The sequence below is a fragment of the Epinephelus fuscoguttatus genome, linkage group LG5, assembly GCF_011397635.1.
Source record: "Epinephelus fuscoguttatus linkage group LG5, E.fuscoguttatus.final_Chr_v1".
Classification (NCBI taxonomy): Eukaryota; Metazoa; Chordata; class Actinopteri; order Perciformes; family Serranidae; genus Epinephelus; species Epinephelus fuscoguttatus.
In genome coordinates, this window is record NC_064756.1 from 8,851,383 (window position 1) to 8,867,983 (window position 16,601).

The window sequence follows — 16,601 nt, forward strand, 5'->3', positions numbered from 1 at the left end:
TTTACGTCACACGCTGAGCAACACATTTTGTTGCTTGCTCACGCCCCCCATTGCCCCGAAAAATCTGTATAAACAAAAGTAGGTAGGCGGCATTTTGCTGCACTCCCCGATTTTGTTTTTATACTGCCAATGCTGAAAAAAGACTGATTGGGCTTTCCTGCAAATTTGCACAATTCCTATTTAAAAAGGGCTTGTGTGTCTTGCTCTTATGTAGAGAGGTGGTGGGGCCTTTTGCATATCCGTGCCCAGGGACCCATCGTCTCATAATCCACCCATGATTTTCAGTGTTGCAAACTGACAAGTCACTCTGTCTTTGATCCGCAATATACAAGTGGCATCCCAAACACAGAGGAAAGACACTGCCTTTGTTTGCTGATGGGAACATTGAACCCTGTGGACATCTTGCCGCAGAGGACAGATGATACCTGACCTACATCTACAACACAAAGCCCTGGAGGCTGTGTGTGTGTGTGTGTGTATGTGTGTGTGTGTGTGTGTGCGCGCGCATGTTTGTGTGTGAAGCCCCTACTCAAACAGAAGTGATTTAAGGTATACAGGTGTATACGTATACAGACATGAAGGCAAAAAGGGTGGACTATAGGGTAAACTGGGAGGAGCTATAGAATGAAGCTGGTGGGAAACATATAGTATATATAGGTATGACGCTTAAACCTGCATCAGTCTGTCACACCTTCTCTCCTTCTGAGGCCATCATCAGCTGCCAGCGTCACCATGCGAGGTGAGACGAGATATAACAAGGATATATGATATAAAGTTTTCCATTCTCAGGTTTTGTGATTCTTCTTTGGGATTAGTGCTACATAGCTTTTGCTCTTCTCCGCAGCTATTGTATTGCTGTGCCTGTTGGAAGCAGCCTTCGTCCGGGCCACTGAATATTCCTGGAAAACATCTGGTACAAATACAGATAGTGCAAGTGTCGATCCAAACGCGGACAACGGTGAGAGACTTTTAGGAAAATATATGATGAAATGGAACATAATCAGAGTACCTACTGGGGGTAAAAGAGGGACTGATTACCCATTGGCCTTCGAAAAGCTTGGGGTGAAATGTTTGGTTTTGTTTTCAAAGTAATTAGTGACGTAACTGAATAAAAATTGGCTGAATAAATCAGCTGAAAGACTGTGTAAAAGAATAGGCAAAACTCTTTGAGGCCCCTGAAGGTGCAATGTGGTTTCGTCCGCCAAGCACTAGGATTCGTCTTTATACTCAGCTAAAGCCTAAAGACGTGTGTGTGTTTAAAAAAAAAAGGAAAGGACACAGAAGCAAACTTTGACTTTGTAAAAATCAAAAGGTGCTTGAGAGACATGGATCAAGAGATGAAGGGCAAGGGGGCCCACAGAGACTGATAATGCACAGGGCCCAGGCTTTGGTGCTACGCCCCTGCATATTCTCATCTGCAACCTACTGTGTTTCTGTGTGTGTTCAGCATGTGTTACAGACCAGGCATCGTGTGGATGCTGTCTGATGCAGCAGCAGGTTCACAGGATGAAGACGTTCTTTAACATGAGCCTCACTGAGCTGGAGAAGGAGCTGATGAAGACAAAGAGCATCCTCAACAATGTCAGAGGTGAGACAAGAGCATGAGACACACAAACCCGAACAGCTCTCCACACTCTATCATGCAACACAATCAGTGGGTGTAACATGTTTCCCTCTTCTCCATCTCCAGCCAGTCGCAGTGCCTTCTCCGTCTCCCTAACCAATGAAGACAAACTGAACTGCTTTGGCCCCTTCCGCGACGACACGCTCATCACCTACAAACATATTTTCATCAACCTGGGTGATGGCTACAGTCCGGACACCGGTATCTTCACTGTTCCACGCTCTGGTGTCTACAGCCTTGCCCTCACCATCTACAGTGACGCTGGTTCTCCTGGTAACACTCTGGCCGCCTGCGCCGGTCTGCTGGTTAACGGCCAGGTGGTGGCAGGACCCAGAGAAAAAAATATGCAAGATCAAGAGGACAGTGCTACAGTTGTTGTGGCCCTCCACCTGACGGCTGGGGACCAGGTGGCTGTCAACCTGCCCATTGGATGTTTCCTCTGCGATGACAGCAGCCACTATAACACTTTCACTGGTTTCCTGCTGTATGCTACTGACTAAGCTAGGGAAGTTGTAGCTGCTCTGGGATTTGTACCAACTCTGGCATTGTTTGAGTCTGATACATGAAATATTCCCGTAGCAGCAGCTGTGTTTTGTAGCTCTTTATCTCTTTGGTCTTTCTCACCCAACAATGCTCTCAAATTGCTGGTTTTATTTCATCATCTTCCACTGTCATCACACCCCAATGTTATCGTTTGACACAAGCAAGGTTTAAGTTTATTTCTAATGTTTGAAATAAGATTTAAAAATGTTGCATATCTATGTCACAATTGTCCATGTTCTGAACTTACTCACAACTGATTAGTGTCATATAATCTGAGTTTGTCTGTTCTTGTAACTGCAAATCTGTCACTTACTGATTTTATGTGATATATATTGATGGAAATATGTGATATACCTGTAAAATCAAACATAAATAAATCAGGATTTTGAACAAAATAATAGTGTATGAGGTATTTTGTTTAAATCTCTACAGTGGCACACAATGGCATTGCACTGCTATGACATTGTGTCCACGTACAGTGGACAATATATCGTTTTTTTTCATCCCACACAATCAGATTTCTTGTCAAAACCTGGCTCCTACATTACCCACAATGCATCGCAACCACAACAGTTCATTCAGGGATTTGTGGGTGTAATGCTAGCAGCCTCTAATGTAGCCTCCAGCCAGTGGTGTAATATAATGAAGTAATAATACTTTACTACTTTACTTGATTTTTTATATTTCTGTCAACTTTTACTTTTGCTGCATTACATTTCCTAGATTAAATGAATACTTCTACTTCAATTCTTTTCTCTGTCATTCATTCATTCATTCATTTATTTTCCTAAACTGCTTATCCTGTTAGGGCTTATGGAGGGGGTCTGGAGCCTCTCCCAGCTGACACTGGGCAGGAGGCAGGGTACACCCTGGACAGGTCATCAAACCATTTGACCATTTGTCAAATACTTTTGATTTATGAACAAATACCTGCAAAACTAGTGACATTCCTCTCACTGACAGTCCCATCAGTCTCAGCTGTATTTTGTGTTTAGTGTGAATTAGCAAATGGTAGCTTCCTAACATGCTAACATTAGCATTTACCTCAAAGCACCTCATGATTATGTGCAGTTTAGCTGTGGATTCTTAGACCCTCATTTATCAATCTAACGTACAAACCAGAACAGATCCGACTGCAGAAATCATCCAGTGATAGGGTTCATGTGTGATTCATGAAATGTTATCTCATCAAACACAGTGTAAGATTGATCGGGTGATGATGAATGTGGCAGCTGAAAACAGCTGTTATTTACATATCCTACTCCAATGTATTCTGGTTTTAAAGGCCTCACCGCTAAGGTGTTACAATCAACAAGGTGAAGCCAAATGCAGAACACAGACTTCAGGAGGAAAGTGGTAAAGTGTTTTATTGCCAGGATAATGAATGTGGCAGTGGGGGAAAATCCAGGGGATGGAGGCTGAGGGGAATGGTTTATGACGGGGAAGCAAACTAGGTTGGAGGGGTTCGGCTGGCTGGGAGCGTGGCAGAAGAACAAACAGACGGGCAGGCGGGCAGGTAAAAGTAAAGTTGAATTCACAATTCAGTAACAGCCTGAAGTGTGACTGTACCACAGTGTTAGAGGCCGTTTACATGTACGCGGTGATTTTGATAAACGGAGACATCTTCCTTCGTTTGTGCCCTTCATTTACACGCAAACGGAGATTTCTCCTCTGAAAACGAGTCTTTCTAAAAACTCCGGCCAGAGTGGAGATTTTGGAAAACTCCAGTTGCACGTTTGCATGTAAACTGAGATAAACGGAGATAAACGGAGTTATAGGCAGCCCACGTCACAGTATGCGCCAGAACTTGCGCCTGTGTCAAAAGTGCAACCTATGTTGCTATGGTGACAATGGATACATGGAAGGCTTGAGTCTCTCGTTACACTGCCACCTACAGGTTTGGCATGCTCTTGTGTATATATACACGGGTAAGTGTAAACGAAGATCTTTTTGAAAATGGAGACGGTGAAATGTCCGTTTATGAAAATAGCCGGCCGCGTGTAAATGGCCTCTTAGACTCAACGATCTGGTGACAACTGGAGAGGAGAGCCGGTGTCATATACTGCAGGGTTAATTACTGGATGGTTCTCAGGTGAGCAGCAGGAAGCAGGTGAGTTGAATGAATGGAATCAGGAACCCAGGAGAGTGAGGGTTTTGCCACACTCACAGCACAGACACAGAGAGAGACAGACAGGGGGAGGGGAAACAGAGGACAATAAAAAACACGGCCAGGGCCATGACACTCAAGTTTACGACATGGAGGGACATAATACGGCCAAGAAGACGCTAGAAATGGATACACGGATGGCCTGGGTCCAATTTAACCAAATGGTTATATTTGGCAGCCTGAAAAGTGTAGGAAAAGCACAGTATAGAAGCAAATCACTGCTGCCGTCAACAGCATTGCAGTGGACAATCAAACTCCAGCTGAGGCTGGAATATTAAATTTACATCTATGATATGTATTGACCTATAGCCAACATGTAATATAATATTTATATAACAGACCCAGACGGAGGAGCACATGGCAAATCAGGTCTGCTTCCATTTTGGGTATAACAGGTGGCAGCCAGACACACCACCTGTGTCTGACACTGGTAGAAATGTAATAACCCACCGGCTACAAGTATTTGAATATTTACACAGTTGCAGGGTTTATTTATTTCTTTTTATTGAAGTAAATTTGTTAACTTAGGTTCAGGAGCAGGGCCACGCCTCAACCACACCTCGAATTACCTGCCAAGCCTACCTACACCTCTCAGATTCCTCGACCCACCCTCCCTTTCTCTTCCCCTCATCCATCATCCTCCCGGCCTCATACCTACCAACATTCCTTCATCCTCTCTTCCCTTCTCCTGTCAACTGGAGGTTGACCATCTGGGTGGAAAAACGCCTGAGACAGAACCCCACACTGAGTCTCCCTCTGCCCAATCTCCAGTACATCCTCCTAGATCAACCTAACAGAAGACATCCCTCTTTCACCTTCACCTGCTTGTGTCCATTCACCAGTCCTCAACAACTAACACCTCCAGAAATACAATTTAACATTTAGACGACATACTGTTGTGGCGTGGTCCTTGCTAGTGAATGATGAGTGATTAAATACTTAGATGCCAGTCAGAATATGGTCTAATAACAACTCTCCAACTCTCCTCGCAGCCTCAAACTTGAGAACACGAGCGTGAGATTTGATCATAGCCTCCACTCACATCCACATTGATAAATGCCAAGCTTTGCATTGAAATGATCATGTATGCCCAGTTTTCTGTCATGAGTTCATTTCATAAATGAGGGCCATTGTCTTGACTGATTATATGAGCACATAAATGAGTACTTGTGGCATCCAAACGGAGCTCATGAACTATGGTCAATGAGAATGAGGCTGGGATACAAGCAGCTGAAAGGAGTTTCCTCTGTGGGGTGGCTGGGCTTAGCCTAGGAGATAGGATAAAGAGCTCGGACATGTGGAGGGAGCTCGGAGTAGAGCCGCTGCTCTTTTGCGTTGAAAGTGGTCCGTTGAGGTGGTTTGGGCATCTGATCAGGATGCCTCCTGGGCGCCTCCCATTGGAGGTGTTCTGGGCACGTCCCACTGGTGGGAGGCCCTGGGGCAGACGGGGGCATTGCTGGGGAGAGGGACGTCTGGAGTGCTTTGCTCAGCTCCTGCAACCCGGCCCTGGATAAGCAGATGAAAACGGATGGATTGGATGGATGGCATCCAAACAGAGTGGTATTTTGAGCCAGTTATTCCTACAGCAGGACCAGCTGTGTATGGATGGCTTTTCCCTCGAGTCTCATCTCTTGCGCATTAGTCATTAGTGACCACAGATTTCCTCTCTTTGGATAAGACTCTCTGTGGTACCTCTATAACAGTCCTCAGCAGTACCTAAAGAACATCAGTGCTGTAGTTTTGTGTGTAGCTGCTCCACAGAGAGTTATCGTTCCACTCTGAAGCAAGTATGTTCGTTATCAACCATGCACTGAGTGGTTGGACCAGACAGTTGGTGCAGACCCCCATTAAAGGCTAAAAAAATCATGTACACTGTCTTTAAAAGTAATTGCAGCTATGCAGCTCACCATGATTCTTGGCAACTGGTGAGGAAACCGAACTGAACTAGATAGATGATACCTGGGTGGCATCAGTAACAAAGCCCTGGAGGGTACCTGCTTGTGTGTGATTTAGGAAAATGAGAGCCCCTAGCGATGAAGAAATACAACTCCAATTATAAGGTTATAAAAACAAATAGGGTGGACAATAAAAACGGGGGAGCAATGCCAAAAGAGGAGGAATAAAAATGACGGAAATCAAGGGAGGGGCTCTCAGTAAAATAAATATCCATGTCTTTTGTCTCATGATCAGTCTACACGCTGCCCATCCTTGTGAAGCTATCATCATTTACCAGCATCAACATGAGAGGTGAGACTTGATACAAGCTGCAACTACAGTGACATCATATTTAGGAGGGAGACGGCTGAAGCATTACAGGCAAGGTGGACTCCTGAATGGTCAGACAGAATGGAAGCAGTGTGGGTTAGAAATGTCCCGACTGGAGGTGACTCATCAGGGATTAGTCTCAAATCTTGTTCAAAAGAAATGAAAGGAAGGACAGAAAGAGCAGTAGCTTCGAGTCAGCTCGTTGCCTGAGAAAAGTAATGGCAACTAATGCAATGCTTTTTCTGAGTTTTATTGGTATCTGCCTTTGCTCTTTTCACACAGCTATTGTACTGCTGTGTCTGCTGCATGCAGCCTCTGGTCAGTATTTCTGGAACTCACCTGATTCCACGACAAGTTATCCAGAACATGATGGTAAGAGATTGAGAAGGAAAAGTCTATCCCCTCTGCATAGTCATATCCATCTGCCACCTAATGTATTAATGTGTGCACCTATATGTGTGTGTGTGTGTGTGTGTGTGTGTGTGTGCACAGTTTGCCTTTTGGATCAGACATCATGTGGCTGCTGTCTGATGCAGAAGCAGATGCACAGGATGGTGAAGTTCTTCAACCTAACCCACAAATTAATGAGCGCGGGGCTGAGAAAATCACAGATGGCCCTTGACACTGTGAAAGGTGAGCAACACATCGTCAAGCCACACAGACCGGGTGACAGACATCATCAAAATATTTCAATAAAACAAAAAATGATCCACTTTTTATCACTGTGATTGTTCCTATTTCTCTGCATCCACAGCCAGCCGCAGTGTCTTCTCTGTCGGCCTCAACGATCACAAAAACATGAGCTGCTACGGCCCCTTTAGCACTACACAAATCATCATCTACAAACACGTCTTCATTAATTGGGACAATGTCTACAGCACGGACACTGGTATCTTCACCGTTCGCAGCTCTGGTGTCTACAGCATTTCCGTCACCATCTACACACCTCGTTCTGCTGGTAGCATCAGTGGCGCCTGCGCCTATCTGCAGCTCAACGGCATGGACGTGGCTGTACTCTTCGAACAAGAAAACCATGACTTGCAAGACAGTTTCACTGCTGTTGTGACTCTGGAGCTGAGGGCTGGAGACCAGATGGCAGTCCTCCTGACGGCAAGATGTTTCATCTGTGATAACACAAACCACTTTAACACTTTCACTGGCTTCCTGCTGTACGCTACTGATTCATATGGCAAAAAGTAGCTGTTGTGGGTCTTATACTGACAGTTTCTGAGTCTGTTAGAAGAACACGACTTGTAGCCCTTGATCTCTGTCTGATTTGTACTATCACTCATCCCGACACAACACCGTCATCATTATTTTGTGCTCCGCTATTTTTCCTGAGATCACTTCCCGTCAGTTATGAATATTACTTTCTGAGGGAAGCCAGGTTATTAATCAGCCTCTGATGTCTTTTGCACTGTAACAGCTGTTGATTTTTAAATCTACTGAAATGATGTGATGTAGGCTTAACTGTAATATAAATATATATATTAAAAAAAAGTGTACCTGAAACCTACCAGTGAAATAAACCAGACATTTAAACTAGTTGGCACTCTGAGTCATTTTGTTTCAACCTCCACTAAAGAAACAAAGGATACAAAAGTGGTTTCTACATTAGACATGTTGATGGCAAACTTGGATTAATAATAATGACGCTATGTACAGATCAATAAAACTTTGACATTTTAGGATAATTTTAGGATTGGAATCATTCTCACCCAAATTATAAACAATTTGATCAAAGCCCTGAAGTTACAGCTTTGGTCACCTTCAATCACAGAAACTGAGAATGTCATGTGTTCCAGACAGATGAAATGTGAGCCATAATAGATAAAGTTCTGCTGCAGTAAGATATATATTGTTAAAATCTTTATTTAAAGACTGTAGTCCAGCTTCAATATAGTGTGGTTGTTTTTAAGGTGTCTTATCCTGTACATTCTTCTGCACACACCATATCTGTGATGAAAGCAATGAAGGTGACTCAGGATGAAATGAGATGTGACCTATAACACATCTATATAATATAATATAATATAATATAATATAATATAATATAATATAATATAATATAATATATAGGCGGCACGGTGGTGGGGTGGTTAGCACTCTCGCCTCACAGCAAGAGGGTTGCCGGTTCGATCCCGGGCGTGGGAGCCCTTCTGTGCGGAGTTTGCATGTTCTCCCCGTGTCAGCGTGGGTTCTCTCCGGGCACTCCGGCTTCCTCCCACAGTCCAAAGACATGCAGGTTAATTGGTGACTCTAAATTGTCCGTAGGTGTGAATGTGAGCGTGAATGGTTGTTTGTCTCTATGTGTCAGCCCTGCGATAGTCTGGCGACCTGTCCAGGGTGTACCCTGCCTCTCGCCCGATGTAGCTGGGATAGGCTCCAGCCCCCCCGCGACCCTCAAGAGGATGAAGCGGTTAGAAGATGAATGAATGAATGAATAATATAATATAATATAATATGATATAAATGCATACATACAAATTCAGTCATTTTTCTAGCCTTGGATCTCAATAGACTGTATATATATTTTTTATTGAATAAAGGTTAAATAAATAGATTAAAAAATCTTCTTCCTCTCTTGTTATTACTAAAATTATTATTATTATTATTATTATTATAAAAAGCCCCAACTTGAATAATGCATCATTTAATTCTTGCATTAATTAATAAAAAATAATATAAAAAATGTTGCAGCTGATAAAGGTGCAACTTAAATGCTTTATATACTGCTGGATAGTTTATTCTATAATTATGCATCATCCATTACTAGTTGATTATATTTTGTGTTATCAGGTTTTCAAAATAATGAAAGCAGACAAATGTTGACTAAAATAAATGTATGAGTAAAAAGTACAACGTTTCCCTCTGAGATTCAGTGGAGTAGAATAAAGTTGCATAATGTGGAAACACTAAATTACAAGCACCTCAAGTTCCCTACATTTTAATGATAGCAGTTGTAAAGTGTTCATACCAGATACTTATTACTAACAACTACTAATATTTTTTAATTACAGTTCATAATTAATCTGAAAAAAACAGTTTTTGAGTATAAATAAGATGCCAGAATGCATAAAGAAAAGCATCAAAATAGAGCTTGCTCTTAAAAACATTCCTCAGAGAGGATCCCCTCGGATTGAGCCACAGCATGATCAGCACAGCATATAAAAATCATCCAAACTAGTACTCGAGATCCACCTCAATACTGGTGTCAAGATCGATACGTGACGGTTTTAGTCTCATCTCGGATGCAACTTACTTTCTACTCTGTCTAATATCGGCCTCAGGCAAGGATATAATTTTATTTCAAAATCACAGCCACAACTTTTTATGAGAATGTGGATCCTTCAGATAGTGGGACTGGTCTTGGTCATGACCTCTCTCACTTTCGCTGGCCTTGACTACAGCACTGATTTTAACCATCCTCAACCTGTGTGCTCATCTGCTGATGACTCTGCCACCTCTCTCCAGACGACAGGTGATACCTGGCCTGTGACCAAGCGAACAAAGACCTGGAAGGTGTGTGCCAGCTTGTGTGTGATTTTTAGAAAGTGAGAGCACCTGGTGACGATAAAGCATCCCCAGTTGAACAGATATAAAGGCAAACAGGGCGAATGATTAAAAAAAACAAAACAAGGAGGAGCGATGACAGAAGAGGAGGAATAAAAGTTAGAAGTAACAAGGGAGGGGCTCTGAGAAAAAATATATATCCACTTTCTCCACTGATCAGTGTATCACACCCTCCATCCCTCTGAAGCAGTCGTCATTTAGCATCAACATGAGAGGTGAGACATTTACACAGGTATTGGTTCAGATACATAACAACACAACAGGCCACTGATGCAAAGCTTGTACAGTATTCTTGGTTTAGTGCTACATTTGCTCTTCCCCCCCAGCTGTTGTACTGCTGTGTCTGCTGCATGCAGCGTTGTCTACCAGATTTCCTTGGGAAGGACTTGACTACAAATTCCCGGAGCCAGTACCCGACACAGGCAATGGTGAGGAATTGTGGCTTCATAATTTGTGCGTCTTTTTATTTTTAGCTCTATCTGCAGTTGTATGAATGTGTGTTTGTGTTCAGCCTGTGACACGGACCACGGCTCTCAGTGCTGCTGTGCTATGCTACAAAACATGACCATGCTGAGGACTTACTTCACCACGGCCCTGGATGAGCTGGAGGAGGAATACTCACAAGCACAGCAAAGCCTCAACACAATCGAAGGTGAGCGTCACATCCAGGAGTTACACAACACGAGTTATTTTGGACTTTTCTTAATGTTAATGAGGCCGCAGTGATCTACATTTTTTTTACCTGTTTTCTCCTTCACCCACAGCCAGCCGCGTTGCTTTTTCTGTCGCTCTATTCAGCGATGGTGACACTAAATGTTATGGCCCTGAGACAGCTGCCATAAACATCATCTACGAACATGTCTTCATCAACATGGGTGATGCTTACAGTACGGATACTGGTATCTTCACTGTTCCACGCTCTGGTGTCTACAGCCTCGTCCTCACCATCTACAGTGATGCTGGTGCTCGTGGCAACGATTTGGCCGCCTGCGTCAAAGTGCATGTTAACAACATACCCAAAGTTGGCTCTGAAGATAGAAATAGGCAAGACCAAGAGGACAGTACCACTATTGCCGTGGCCCTCCACCTGAGGGCTATGGACAATGTGACTGTCAGCCTTCCCCCTGGATGTTTCCTCTGTGATGACAACAGCCACTATAACACTTTCAGTGCCTTTCTGCTTTATCCTATTGAATAAGGTTTTTGTTTGTTTGTTTGTTTGTTTTGTTTTGTTTTGGGGGTGGTTTCCCCCACCAACTCTTGCCCTGTTAACAAGGTTAGAGTTCATAGAGGAAATCTCTCTGTGGAGTCTTATGGCCTTTTCTCTCAATCAGTTTTTTTTTAATGGAAGCCATTTCTGAAATCCATCATATTTGATTTCACCTTGTGTCAATTACAAAGCTTGCTAACATAAATGCATGAGTATCTTTGCTGTGTTATCTTTTTCTTGCTGATGTCTTGTAACATTTTTGGAGAATTTCACTGAACACCCAGGCACCTGTGAAATGATAAGAAAATAAATCAGGATTTTAAACAAAGCAGTTGGCATTATAGTTTTTTCCCAACTCAAGAGATGTGTGATGTCTACACTGACAAATGTGACATTTGAATTTTAGTTTATAAGATTTAAATAAAGCACTTTATTCACAGCTCTGGTTATTCTGTGTGTGAACCATTCTTATAGAACATCATGATCAAATTAAAATCAAAGCTACAACACCAGCCAGGTGAACACACAATAAAGGACAGATACAAAATGACACAGTGAGTTATGTATGATCATATTTAGTTAGATGTTTACTTTAAGGCATTTTTATAACATGTTCACCACAATAAAATAAACACTGTAGACAGCAAAGGAGATTTTGACTGAGACACATAAGCAGACAGGCGGCATGGTGATGCAGTGGTTCGCACCGTCACCTCACAGCCAGAGGGTGATGAAGAAGGAGGAGGAGGAGCCCTTATGTGTGAGTCTTGCATGTTCTTCCCATGTCAGCATGGATTTTCTCTGGGTACTCCAGCTTCCACCCACAGTCCAAAGACATGCAGGTTAACTGGTGACTCTAAATTGTCCGTAGGTGTGACTGTGAGTGTGAATGGTTGTCTGTCTCTATGTGTCAGCCCTGTGATAGTCTGGTGACAGTGTCAGCTGGGATAGTAAGTAAGTAAGTAATATTTTAACATTTGTCTTGTTACAGAAAATCCCACACACTGCTCTTGCTTCACAATTTATTAATAACAGTAATGTTTCGGTTTTCCTGGAACTTCGCCACGGGTGTTCAACACCATTATTTCCAACATTGAGCTTAAATAGAAGCTGCTCCACCCATTCCACAGGTGTGCACAGGTGTGAGGGAATTAATTAGCTGTGGGTGTGTTCCTCAATAATTGACAATAGCCTGTGCATCACATGTCAGAGGCCGTTTACACGTACACGGTGATTTTGATAAACGGAGACATCTTCCTTCGTTTGTGCCCTTCGTTTACATACAAACGGAGATTTCTCCTCTGAAAACGAGTCTTTCTAAAAACTCCGGCCAGAGTGGAGATTTTGGAAAACTCCGGTTGCGCGTTTGCATGTAAACTGATTTAAACGGAGATAAACGGAGTTATAGGCAGCTGGCGTCACAGAATGCGCCGGAACTTGCGCCTGTGTCAAAAGTGCGACCTATGTTGCTATGGTGACAATGGATACATGGAAGGTTTGAACTTCTTGTTACACTGCCACCTACAGGTTTGGCATGCTCTTGTGTATATATACATGGGTAAGTGTAAACGAAGATCTTTTTGAAAACGGAGACGGTGAAATATCCGTTTATGAAAATAGCCGGCAACGTGTAAATGGCCTCTCATATCCCACAAACACAGGGCATTGGTGGCTTAGTGGTAGAGCAGGCACGCCATGTACAATGCTGTTGCTGCAGCGGCCCGGGTTTGAATCTAGCCTATGGCCCTTTGCTGCATGTCACGTTGTTTCTGTTTTTCATGGTATTTTTTTCTGTTTTTCATGGTATTTTTTTTTTTGTTGTTTTTCAGGGTAATTTTTTCGGAGTATTTTTTTCTGAGTTAAGAGAGCAATAGAACAACAGATGCTTTCATTCCTTTCTTGAGAGCTCGATATAATGGAAGCAAACATGATCCACTTGTTTAGTTTAATCCAGTTTTACTTTGTTTTGGGTTATGTGTCCAACTGATTCTGGAGAAACACTGCAATGTCCAGCAGATCTGAATGGACGTCGTCGCAAAGTCTTAAGGTGCCTGCGTAAAGTCAACAAACACCACCATAACACCATCTATATGACTTAAAGACAAGAGTATCTCCCAGTGTCTCAAACCCAAAACAAAGTAAAACTGGATTAAACTAAACAAGCGGGCCATGTTTGCTTCCATTATCTCGAGCTCTCAAGAAAGGAATGAAAGCATCTGTTGTTCTCTTGCTCTCTTAACTCAGAAAAAAATACTCAGAAAAACAGAAAAAATTACCCTAAAAAAAAAAAAACAGAAAAGAAATTACCACGAAAAACGGAAAAATAAAAAAATTACCACAAAAAACAGAAAAATAAAAAAATTACCACAAAAAACAGAAAAATAAAAAAATTACCACGAAAAACAGAAAAATAAAAAAATTACTCCGAAAAACAGAAAAAATAATTAATAAAACAGATTTTTTTTTATTTGTCAATTAAATGCAATACACTTCCGTACTTATGTCATGTACTGTATCATAAATTGGTCTTTTGAGATCCCCAAATCCATTATAGCATGACATGCCATGGTATCCCATCATTTAATCCTTTGGGAGAGTGTTCAGATCAGAGAAAACAGTCTTTGCTAAAACCTCTTCCAAATGGGTGTTACAAATGCTAAGGGATGTGCGCAATTAAACAATATGGTCAAAAGGAACTATTTTACTCATCTACATACTGGGAAAAAGTATTTCATCAACGATGCCATCACATGTTCCACCACGCATGTAATTTGTATGATCAAATGTCCTTGTGGGTTATGCTTCGTTGGTAACACATCACTTGCACTGAAGCAGAGAATAAGTGAACAAGAGCTCCAAGAGGAGAAATGATAGAGATTACCCAGTAGCAAGCAGTATGTTTCAATGACTTCAAACGTGATATCTCATCATTTAGGTTCCAGGGCATTGAAACAATAGTGTTGAACACTCCAGTCCAGGAGGACTGAATAAGTGTTACAAATAAATTGTGAAGCTGCGCTATACCAGTGTGCTGGAGTTTCTGTTCAAAGACTCAACGCACCTGCATCTGAGACAGTTGGATGTGCACAACACCAGTTGCTTAAATTTTGATAACAAATGAGTACTTGTCAAAACCAGAAGTATTTAATATGCAGTTTAATCTTCTGAGGGTACCAAAATCACCAAAGATTTTTTGTTACTTCCTGTGTGACCAGCAGGCACGTATCACATGTGCTTTGATGACTCAGTATCAACAAATCTGATTTTAGTGTATTTTATTTTCGTCCCCTGGTCTATATCAGCCTAACTAGGGGCTGGTCCAAGGCAAGCCTGAGCCAGCCCTAACTATAAGCTTTATCACAGAGTAAAGCCTTAAGTCTATTCTTAAATGTGAGACAGTGTCTGCCTCCCAGACTGAAACTGGAGGCGGTTCCACATAGGAAAAGCTTTATACCATATGACATATAGAATAATATTTCCTTATCTGGTATTGAGGTCATTTCTGTATTTTGTTGCTTGCTTCATCACAGGAAAACTAGTTCTGGTACATTATCACCTCCATATCAAACAATCTCTGAAACATGGCCACTCTTTTATTTTCACCATTATGCAGTAATTGAAAGCTGTGGTTTAAAATCACATCTGAGGTCAGGGCATAGCGCACGTCGCTTTTATCCCATGCTGTTACGTGAATCATCTCAAGGACTGGAGGTCTGTTTTTTAAGAGTTGTGTGCAAGGCAGACACAAAACACCCGATCCACCCTAGCCTCCATCTAGCAGATAAGACCATGTGAAGAACCAGGTCAGTTGACTTGGGACTCCGCACACGCAGGTGGCTATCATAAAAACACAGACAATGCACTGTCCCTGGAGCCGAGACAACTTTGAAGGTAATCTTCAACACAGGAAAAACACCCTGTCATCTAATAGGACTAACAGGACAAGGATGGCAACAAATGACTGTGCATTTTTAGGTTAAAAACAACCTGCAGATGTAGACAGTAGCATATGAGAAACTCCAAATCTCCTACAGAGACTCACTAGTGGGTTTCTTCTTCACTGCATTACATTACATATATCAGGAAGCTTTTTTGTGTTAAAACTGATCTACCTATAGGTGTACACCATGTACTGTATCTATTTGAAGAGATTTCTGTAGTTCTTTTTCAAAAATGCTGCCCTAATTTTTAGCCCTACTTTGCACATATCCCCAAATTTGAGGTTTTCAGACATGTTCTGTATATAAATACTGACTAATATACAAAGTCCTTTAAGTGCTGAGTAAAAAATGATTTTGAAAATGGCTGATAGGGAGATTAATTTGTCACTTCTTAATGAACAGATTAAGCGGGATTTATACATCTGTGTCAAATCAACGTAGAGCCTACGCCGTAGCCTGACATGCATCGACGCAGACCTCCTGTCTATTTTTGTATGCTATGTCTACTTATGTATTTCCCTCAGTTTTACTTCAACTTCACAGATATGAAGACAATTAAGTGCCCAAAAAATAACATTTTCATGTCTTGTGTGTGATTTATCCTGGCTTCATATGAGTAGAGGAAATCTCTGCTAGTCACTAGGCTAATTTATACAATGAAAAATGCCATAGACTTTTGCTAATAACGTTAGCATGTCATATTTGTTTGGAAAGCGCATTTAGCACAAGACAGTGAGTCTTGTGAGTTGTAATGGAGCAGAATATTGTAACATCACCTTTGTTAAATGTTGCTGTTGTCCCTGGCTTCATGTGAGTAGAGGAAAAGTCAGCTAGCTGCTAGATTAATTTATACAGTGTAAAATGCCATAGGCTTGCGCTAATAACATTAGCATGTTGTATTTGTGGAGAAATTGTGGGGATTTGTGTACTTATTTTTGAAAGTATAGGTTGAGGAAAAAAGAACACGGTTTGGCTTTAGAACCTTACATTACACAAACATCGCTCTCCCGAGTGAAAGTCGGTGTTTGCTGAAACTTCCACCACTCCCATCCGCCCCTGTCGGACTTTCATCGCGTTAACTTTCTTCCTTGTCCTGCCGCTAACCCTGCGACGCTGCCAGGTGCTGTTAAACTATAACAGCAACCGGCCGCGTATCATGCCAACGTCATACACAGACACGTTTTTTCATTGGTTTCTGACATCGAAAGTTACTGCCACATTGAGACACGTTATCCTTTTTTGAATACAGTCATCAGTCTTATAAATTACATGGCAATC

At 42.0% G+C, this 16,601-nt stretch overlaps 2 protein-coding genes across 2 annotated transcripts; both read left to right on the forward strand.

The window, feature by feature from the left end:
• Nucleotides 1-607: 607 nt before the first annotated feature.
• On the forward strand, nt 608-2,301 carry LOC125888959 (complement C1q-like protein 4). The gene is made up of 4 exons (XM_049576614.1): nt 608-739; nt 845-958; nt 1,448-1,588; nt 1,691-2,301. Exons 1-4 carry the CDS (start codon nt 733-735, stop codon nt 2,122-2,124), a joined length of 696 nt encoding a protein of 231 aa, XP_049432571.1. The 5' UTR covers nt 608-732; the 3' UTR covers nt 2,125-2,301.
• A 1,300-nt stretch (nt 2,302-3,601) lies between these two features.
• On the forward strand, nt 3,602-8,125 carry LOC125888504 (uncharacterized). Its single transcript, XM_049575887.1, has 5 exons — nt 3,602-3,683; nt 6,525-6,581; nt 6,882-6,971; nt 7,092-7,232; nt 7,354-8,125. Exons 1-5 carry the CDS (start codon nt 3,602-3,604, stop codon nt 7,797-7,799), a joined length of 816 nt encoding a protein of 271 aa, XP_049431844.1. The 3' UTR covers nt 7,800-8,125.
• The last annotated feature ends 8,476 nt before the right edge of the window (nt 8,126-16,601 follow it).